Here is a 10000-nt window from a genome sequence, read left to right on the forward strand (position 1 = left end):
GGAAAGCCTGTGAAGGATATGTAGCTGTCCAGGGGAAAGCCTGTGAAGGATATGTAGCTGTCCAGGGGAAAGCCTGTGAAGGATATGTAGCTGCCCAGGGGAAAGCCTGTGAAGGATATGTAGCTGTCCGGGGGAAAGCCTGTGAAGGATATGTAGCTGTCCAGGGGAAAACCTGTGAAGGATATGTAACTGTCCAGGGGAAAGCGAGTGAAGGATATGTAACTGTCCAGGGGAAAGCCTGTGAAGGATATGTAGCTGTCCAGGGGAAAGCGAATGAAGGATATGTAGCTGCCCAGGGGAAAGCCTGTGAAGGATATGTAGCTGTCCAGGGGAAAGCCTGTGAAGGATATGTAACTGTCCAGGGGAAAGCCTGTGAAGGATATGTAACTGTCCAGGGGAAAGCGAGTGAAGGATATGTAACTGTCCAGGGGAAAGCCTGTGAAGGATATGTAGCTGTCCAGGGGAAAGCGAGTGAAGGATATGTAGCTGCCCAGGGGAAAGCCTGTGAAGGATATGTAGCTGCCCAGGGGAAAGCCTGTGAAGGATATGTAGCTGTCCAGGGGAAAGCCTGTGAAGGATATGTAGCTGCCCAGGGGAAAGCCTGTGAAGGATATGTAGCTGCCCAGGGGCCTGTGAAGGATATGTAGCTGCCCAGGGGAAAGCCTGTGAAGGATATGTAGCTGTCCAGGGGAAAGCGAGTGAAGGATATGTAGCTGTCCAGGAGAAAGCCTGTGAAGGATATGTAGCTGTCCAGGGGAAAGCCTGTGAAGGATATGTAGCTGCCCAGGGGAAAGCCTGTGAAGGATATGTAACTGTCCAGGGGAAAGCCTGTGAAGGATATGTAGCTGCCCAGGGGAAAGCCTGTGAAGGATATGTAGCTGCCCAGGGGAAAGCCTGTGAAGGATATGTAGCTGTCCGGGGGAAAGCCAGTGAAGGATATGTAGCTGTCCAGGGGAAAGCCTGTGAAGGATATGTAGCTGTCCGGGGGAAAGCCAGTGAAGGATATGTAGCTGTCCGGGGGAAAGCCAGTGAAGGATATGTAGCTGTCCGGGGGAAAGCCTGTGAAGGATATGTAGCTGTCCAGGGGAAAGCCTGTGAAGGATATGTAACTGCCCAGGGGAAAGCCTGTGAAGGATATGTAGCTGTCCAGGGGAAAGCCTGTGAAGGATATGTAACTGCCCAGGGGAAAGCCTGTGAAGGATATGTAACTGCCCAGGGGAAAGCCTGTGAAGGATATGTAACTGTCCAGGGGAAAGCCTGTGAAGGATATGTAGCTGTCCGGGGGAAAGCCTGTGAAGGATATGTAGCTGCCCAGGGGAAAGCCTGTGAAGGATATGTAACTGCCCAGGGGAAAGCCTGTGAAGGATATGTAACTGTCCAGGGGAAAGCCTGTGAAGGATATGTAGCTGTCCGGGGGAAAGCCTGTGAAGGATATGTAGCTGCCCGGGGGAAAGCCTGTGAAGGATATGTAACTGCCCAGGGGAAAGCCTGTGAAGGATATGTAACTGTCCAGGGGAAAGCCTGTGAAGGATATGTAGCTGTCCGGGGGAAAGCCTGTGAAGGATATGTAGCTGCCCGGGGGAAAGCCTGTGAAGGATATGTAGCTGCCCGGGGGAAAGCCAGTGAAGGATATGTAACTGTCCGGGGGAAAGCCTGTGAAGGATATGTAGCTGCCCGGGGGAAAGCCTGTGAAGGATATGTAGCTGCCCAGGGGAAAGCCTGTGAAGGATATGTAACTGCCCAGGGGAAAGCCTGTGAAGGATATGTAGCTGCCCAGGGGAAAGCCTGTGAAGGATATGTAACTGTCCAGGGGAAAGCCTGTGAAGGATATGTAACTGCCCAGGGGAAAGCCTGTGAAGGATATGTAGCTGCCCAGGGGAAAGCCTGTGAAGGATATGTAGCTGCCCAGGGGAAAGCCTGTGAAGGATATGTAGCTGCCCAGGGGAAAGCCTGTGAAAGCCTGTGAAGGATATGTAGCTGTCCGGGGGAAAGCCTGTGAAGGATATGTAGCTGTCCGGGGGAAAGCCTGTGAAGGATATGTAACTGCCCAGGGGAAAGCCTGTGAAGGATATGTAACTGTCCAGGGGAAAGCCTGTGAAGGATATGTAGCTGTCCAGGGGAAAGCCCGTGACCAAATGTATAATCCCGCTGACACATGGAGGGTAGAAAGGAGGAGAACACAAATCTTCATTATCTGGGCTTTCTCTCAGCAGCTATAAATAAGCAGCAGCACCTAGAGTGCTCTGGCTTCAGTGCTCCACTCCTGTCACAACTCAATCTGACGTGCGTAGAACAGGCAGAATGGGTAACACCTGACAGTATAATAACTTGAATCTGAAAAACATACCTTGGTGAATAAAATAATTCTGATTCTGACTCACTTCTCCTTCACTTCCATTAAAGGAATAGTTCACACAAAAATGAAAATTATGTCATCATCTACTCACCCCAATGCCAGTTCAACCACAGGTGAAGTTTGTCCAGATAGCACACAGGGAGATTGCTAACTTGGTAGCACAACTCCATAGCAGCCCAACTGAGTGAAGTCAGTGGGGACCAGAGTTCCAAAAAGATCCTTTATTTAACACCGTCATTACATTACGTCATTTGGCAGACGCTTTTATCCAAAGCGACTTACAATAACACATTTTTTGTCTGCAATAGAACAATCAACTATGGAGCACAGTCTATGACAACTACAGCTTCTGAAGGAACAGTGGTACAAGTTTAGGTTAGTGGTACAAGGTTGGTTAGTTTTTTTTAATATAAGGAAAGAGAGAGATGAGGTTAGATCAAGAAGGGCCCAGATGGAGCCTGAAAAGGTGTGTCTTTAGTCTTTTCCGAAAGATCGGCAGTGATTCAGCAGTCCTGACCGAAGGTGGAAGCTCGTTCCACCATTGAGGTGCCAGGGACGAGAAGAGTCGAGATCGGGATGAGCGACTTTTGAGCCCCCGTAGCGAAGGAGGGGCGAGGCGACCTGCACTGGTGGAGGAGCGAAGGGAGCGGTGAGAGGTTTGGAACCTGACCATGGATTGCAGGTACCGGGGAGCTGTCTGGTGTACTGCCCTGTAGGCCAGTACCAGTGTCTTGAATTTGATGCGGGCCGAGATGGGAAGCCAGTGGAGCTCCTGGAAGAGGGGAGTGACGTGAGAGAATTTGGGTTGGTTGAATATCAGACGGGCTGCAGCGTTCTGAATGAGCTGAAGCGGTCGGATGTCGGTGGCAGGTAGGCCGGCCAGAAGCACGTTGCAGTAGTCCAGGCGGGAGGAGACAAGAGACTGGACCAGGAGTTGAGTCGCTTCTCTTGTGAGAAAGGGACGGATTTTGCGGATGTTGTAGAGAGAGAACCTACAGGAGCGCGCTGTAGCAGCTATGTTGGCAGAGCAAGACAGCTGGTTGTCAAGGATCACCCCGAGGTTCTTGGCTGTTTGGGAGGGGAGTACAGTGGTGTTGTCAATGGAGATGGAGAGATCTGCAAGAGGGCAGTCTTTTCCTGGGAGGAAGAGTAGCTCGGTCTTACCAAGGTTGAGCTTGAGGTGGTGGGCAGACATCCAGTCGCCAATGTCTTTGAGGCATGCAGAGATGCGAGCCTCAATTTGAGTGTCAGAGGGGGGGAAAGAAAGGAAAAGCTGGGTGTCATCAGCATAGCAGTGATAAGAAAAGCCATGAGAAGAGATCACATAGGCAAGAGATCTGATATAGAGAAGGAAAAGTAAGGGGCCCAGGACTGAGCCCTGGGGGACACCGGTGGTAAGAGGACAGGATCTGGAGAGGGACCCTCTCCATGAGACCTGGTATGAGCGGTTAGAGAGGTAAGAAGCAAACCAGGAGAGTGCAGAGCCTGAAATGCCGAGGTCGGACAGAGTGGAAAGAAGGATTTGGTGGTTGACTGTATCGAAGGCAGCAGACAGGTCAAGGAGGACAAGAACAGAAGAGAGGGATGAGGCCTTAGCAGTGTGAAGGGCCTCTGTGACAGCAAGAAGAGCTGTCTCAGTGGAGTGAGAGGCCTTGAAACCGGACTGCAGAGGGTCCAGGAGGTCATTTTGGGAGAGATAGAGAGAAAGTTGTTCGGACGCTGCTCGTTCGAGGGTTTTGGAAAGGAATGAGAGAAGAGAGACAGGTCTGTAGTTGTGAATAGCAGTAGGGTCAAGGGAGGGTTTCTTAAGCAGAGGCTTGACTCTTGCAGTCTTTAGAGCAGGGGGGACAAGACCAGAGGACAGAGAGGAGTTAATGAAGGTAGTGAGGAAGGGAGATATGTTAGGTGAGATGGTTTGGAGGAGAGAGGAAGGGATAGGATCGAGGGGGCAGTAAGTGGCTCGGTTTGAGCTGATGAGTTTAAGCACTTCATCAGGAGAGAGAGGAGAGAAGGAAGCAAATCCAGGGGCAGGGGGCTGAGGAGAGTGTTAGTGGGGGTGGCTGGAGGATGGAAGGAGGAGCTGATGTCGTCCACCTTTTTTGTAAAGAAGGTTACAAAATCATCAGCAGAGAGGGAGGAGGGAGGGGGAGGGGAGGGAGGGTTGAGGAGCGTGGAGAAGGTGGCGAACAGTTTACTGGGATTGGATGCAGAGGACTGGATTTCAGAGATGAAGAAGGAGGTTTTTGCTTTAGAGACAGCATCAGTGAAGTTTGAGTGGATAAGGTGGTAGGAAGAGAGATCTTCAGGGAGATGTGATTTTCTCCATTTTCTCTCAGCTGACCGAAGCTCAGTTCGATAAGTTCGCAGAGATTCAGTCAGCCAAGGAGAAGGGGGAGAAGATCGGGCAGGCTTAGTGGTGAGTGGGCAAAGAGAATCAAGAGTGGAGGAGAGAGAGGAGAGAAGAGTAGTGGAAGCCTCGTCATTTAGTGCAACTCTTAAAGGAAGACTGCCCATTTGCAGCCTTGTATCATTACAATGTTGTGTAGTAAAGGAACAATGTTTAAGTTCCCTCCATGTTGCCTGCACCGAAAGCCTGCTGGGTGGCACGAAACGCGTCATAAAGCCCGCTGGGTGGCGTCATCTGGCGGACATTTGCTTTTTTGTTGTTTTCCGACGTGGATGTGGACGTACAAAAATGAGTAAGTACAGTCTGTAGTTCGAACAACAGCCATACAACCCGGCCATACAACTCGGAGGACTTTCTGCTGGTAAATGAACGGGGCGCTCTCTGGGTGCAGGCAACATGGCGGGCAGCTAAACATTCTTAATTTGCATATATGAGCGACACTGTAATGATACAAAGCTGGTGGAGGCTGGGAGGTTGAGTTGAAAGCTGGTGGAGGCTGGGAGGTTGAGTTGAAAGCTGGTGGAGGCTGGGAGGTTGAGTTGAAAGCTGGTGGAGGCTGGGAGGTTGAGTTGAAAGCTGGTGGAGGCTGGGAGGTTGAGTTGAAAGCTGGTGGAGGCTGGGAGGTTGAGTTGAAGGCTGGTGGAGGCTGGGAGGTTGAGTTGAAAGCTGGTGGAGGCTGGGAGGTTGAGTTGAAGGCTGTTTTTGTTTTGGAATTCTAAAGAACAGCTCCCCACTGACTTCAGTTGTTTTGAAGAAGTTGTGCTGGCAAGCTCCCTGTGTGGTGGGATACCGTATGTGTGTATGTGTGGTATGTGTGTATGTGTGGTATACTGTATGTGTGTATGTGTGGTATACGGTATGTGTGTATGTGTGGTATACGGTATGTGTGTATGTGTGGTATACTGTATGTGTGTATGTGTGGTATACTGTATGTGTGTATGTGTGGTATACGGTATGTGTGTATGTGTGGTATACGGTATGTGTGTATGTGTGGTATACTGTATGTGTGTATGTGTGGTAAAAAAAAAAAAAAAAAGTTGGTGCCCGCAGTCAGGCCACTCACTGAACAGCAGGCCAGGCGCCGCCTACTGGTTTACTAGTGGTTGTATTACTTTATTCAGGGTTAAAGTGGGTGCATCTCATTGTAAAATTGGACTCGGCCCAAATTGTGCTTCAAACGGCCCAAATCTGGCTACAAACGACCCAAATTGGGCCTCAAACGGCCCAAATCTGGCTTCAAATGGCCCAAATTGGGCTTCAAACGGCCCAAACTTTTTCGCCGCCGCCCTTCGGACGCCGGCACGCGCGTCGGCCCGTATCGGCCTGGCCTGCTTGGTATCTAATGCCCGGCCTGAATTATGATCCCAGTCCGCCCCTGTGTGTATGTGTGGTATACTGTATGTGTGTATGTGTGGTATACGGTATGCACTAATCTGTGTTTCATTTGACATGAGGATGAGTAGATGATGACAGAATCTTCATGGTTGGTTTGAGCTGCTGCCGCCCCTCAGTCAACTTATACAATATCCAGGATGATAAATGTTTGGATTGTGCTTAAGGGTATGATTGAATATTCTTATGTCAGGAGGTAGCAGCCAACTCGAAGTGCCTGGAACAATCACACACACACACACACACACACACACACACACACACACACGCGCGCGCGCGCGCGCGCGCGCGCACGTGCACGCTCAAACACACACACCTCTGAAAAAGAGAAAGTTGTAGATGTGGGCATAAGGGTGCAAAAATCTAAACACTCAACAGATACAGCTAACTGCTACTTTGTTGAGAAAGTCAAAGTGCTGTTGTTGGAGAGGTTTTCCTCATCTCGACATTATCCAAATTCAATTTGTCACAGACTGCCCCTTAAAGGGAAAGCTCACCCTAAAATCCAAAATCCAAAATGTTTCCTCTCACCTGTAGTGCAAATAAAAGCATCTGATGACTGGAAGAAATTCCCAGAAAACATACAAAAGTGCACCACCTACAGGTCATTTTCCAATCACTTGAAATCATGGCTCAATCAACCCTGCAGTCACGAATATTATTCGGACTGATTTGATCTCATCTTTATTTCCCCCCCTTTTATCTACCGCATATTGATTTTGTGCTGATGTTAAGAGATATACTTATTTGACTTGTATGTATATACTGTACATATTGACACTGACGCTGTAAGTTCCTTTATATGCAACATGAACCAATGTATGTCTATAATGTCCAATGCTTGTTCTTTGATACTTGTCCAGGGACTACGGATGAAAACTAGCCATCTTGGCTAATTCTGGCATATTTAGTTAATGTGCACAGTGTCCCTGTTCAATAAACAAATAAACTAAGCTAAACTTAAATACATTCTAATTGTATTATCGTATTGTTATTACTATTAATATTATTATTATTATTATTATTATTATTACCGTATTGTTATTATTATCATTATTATTTTTGAAAACCACACAACAATTTCTCCTGACCTATAGATACATTTCGCCACAGAAACGGCATGTTTCCCCACGACGAGCTGTAACAGAACACGTTTGAGTTGAGAGGAACCTTGAGCCACAGACTTTACTGCACCTCTAAACTAGCTTTTAATGAGTGCTGCATTTCCAAATCCCTCCTTGTGATTGAAAACAACTTGTGGAGGGAAAGCTATGTAGCAGACGTGTTAATGAGCGGAGTGGTCTCCAGTTTTATTGGCTTGGCTTGTTTTGTAGAGGTCAGAGTTGCTGTCACGCAGTCTGGTTAGACTGGAATCTACTTCTCGGGTGTAAAACAGCCTAATTGACAGAGAGAATGAGCTGGAGCATAATGGTTTGATTTGGAGTTGAACAGTGTGGGTGGTGTTTTTCTACGCCACACTGACACCCCTTCCTCCTTCCGTTTCTTCTAATTAGCCCTGACCTTGGCCTTAAAGGTCTTTTTAAGTCTAGCCCTATTTGCTACTTACCAACGATGATGTTGATTGGTAGAGCCCTATTTGCTACTTACCAACGATGATGTTGATTGGTGGAGCCCTATTTGCTACTTACCAACGATGATGTTGATTGGTAGAGCCCTATTTGCTACTTACCAACGATGATGTTGATTGGTGGAGCCCTATTTGCTACTTACCAACGATGATGTTGATTGGTGGAGCCCTATTTGCTACTTACCAACGATGATGTTGATTGGTAGAGCCCTATTTGCTACTTACCAACGATGATGTTGATTGGTAGAGCCCTATTTGCTACTTACCAACGATGATGTTGATTGGTAGAGCCCTATTTGCTACTTACCAACGATGATGTTGATTGGTAGAGCCCTATTTGCTACTTACCAACGATGATGTTGATTGGTAGAGCCCTATTTGCTACTTACCAACGATGATGTTGATTGGTAGAGCTCTATTTGCTACTCACCAACGATGATGTTGATTGGTGGAGTTCTTGCTCAGCACAGTCCATCCTGTTCCTCCTCATAGGAGCTCTGGGAAGTTGGGCAAAAATGAATACAAGGTCAACGGGGTCACGCTCCTGCAGGTACAAGCTGACTGAAGCTCACTGAAATGTCATCCACAGTGCGTGCACACACACACACACACACACACACACAGGCACACACACACACACACACACGCACGCACGCACGCACGCACGCACACACACACACACACACACACACACACACACACACACACACACACACACACACACACACACACACACAGACACACACAGTGCACACCAAGTAGATTTCAGTGAGCTTCAGTCAGCTTGTACATGCAGGAGCGTGACCCCATTGACCGTTCGCTTTTGCCCAACTTCCCAGAGCTACTATGAGGAACAGCATGGCTTGTGCTGAGAAACAACTCTACCAATCAACATCATTGGTAAGTAGCAAATAGGGCTAGACTTTAAAAAATGTGAACTATCCCTTTAATGACTACTCACTGCTCACACAGGGTGGGACTCTGTTTAGGTGTGTGTTTGTACACATTTTGTGTGTGTGTGTGTGTGTGTGTGTGTGTGTGTGTGTGTGTGTGTGTGTGTGTGTATGCACCTGAATGTGTGGAATGCAACTGATGATTCAGAGGAAATACGAGAAAAAAAATATGATCAAAAAGTGATATTGTGTACAAGTACAGCACTTCTACACTTTGCGCTACATATTATATATATATACTATATATATATATATAGAATAGAATAGAATAGAATAGAATAGCATCTACCTCACACTCAATGGTACTTGATAAGGATTGTAGGAGAAGGGCGGCACATATTTGTGACACTTATTGTATATAGCTACCTACGGTAACTTCTATTTTACTGTAGGTAACATAGAAGTAAGATAATTTTTTATGGTCTTTTAATATGTTTCTTATAATGTCTCTATGCTTAGATGTTTCCCTCCCTGAGTGTGAGCAACTGTAGCATGACTCAATTTCCCCTCGGGGCTCAATACAGTCAGCTGATTCTGATTCTGATAGAAAATAAAAACTAATATATTATATCTATGCCTCTAATATGAGAAGGAATTTTCCCTGGCGTTCTGCAGTGCACAGACCCTTCACAACAGAATACATTTCATATTTCTGGGAATCAAACCTGCAGTTTAGCATTATTGATGGACTACGGTGTTGCACCTTTTTCTAGTCTTTTGTTTGATCAAAACAACATTGTTCTTATATGCATTCCAGGTGTTACACACAGCCAAGCTGTCTTGCTCTCTTCCTCTGCAGTTGATATTTGCAGAATACAACAGAGTAGCTACTACACTTTATGGTACAATCATGCAGCTATTTAGTCTCTCTCAGTAACCATTTTAATGATAGTTATTGAACAAAGTTTACTGCTGACATACAGTATCAACTATCAAGTGTTAAGCTCTAAAAAGTAATATTATGATAGAAAAAAGGGTAAAATACCTACTGTTGCCACGTAACTGCATCTACAACCGGGCCAGCGTTCTTCATGAACCTGAAATAGACAAAAAAACAACAGAATGAATCATTGTATAGATGTTCACCTGAATGGTCTCATTCTGTGCTGACACATTCAATGAACCACAGTTTAGTAAAGCATTGGGACAATTTGACTTGTTTCTGTAGAATTCAAACCCCAACTACACATCATCTACCAGCTACGACGGCCACCACTTCAAATGAATGGGGGGGGGGGCCTCGCTCGGTTCACGCCCATTTTCAAACTCCGCCTTCATTTTGATGTCAACTACACACCTGTACA

The 10000-nt window shown here is 46.9% G+C and overlaps 1 protein-coding gene across 1 annotated transcript in view; it reads right to left on the reverse strand.

The window, feature by feature from the left end:
* Positions 1 to 10000, reverse strand: part of LOC310771832 (inactive heparanase-2-like) — a gene marked incomplete at both ends in the record, with an annotated part of 26990 nt that overhangs the window by 9038 nt on the left and 7952 nt on the right. Inside the window, one exon of the mRNA XM_083664347.1 lies at positions 9686 to 9733. Coding sequence (XP_083520473.1) covers positions 9686 to 9733 — 48 coding nt within the window. The remainder of the gene's footprint in view (positions 1 to 9685; positions 9734 to 10000) is intronic.

The sequence above is a fragment of the Poromitra crassiceps genome (assembly GCF_964638095.1).
Source record: "Poromitra crassiceps genome assembly, contig: HAP1_SCAFFOLD_1340, whole genome shotgun sequence".
NCBI lineage: Eukaryota > Metazoa > Chordata > Actinopteri > Beryciformes > Melamphaidae > Poromitra > Poromitra crassiceps.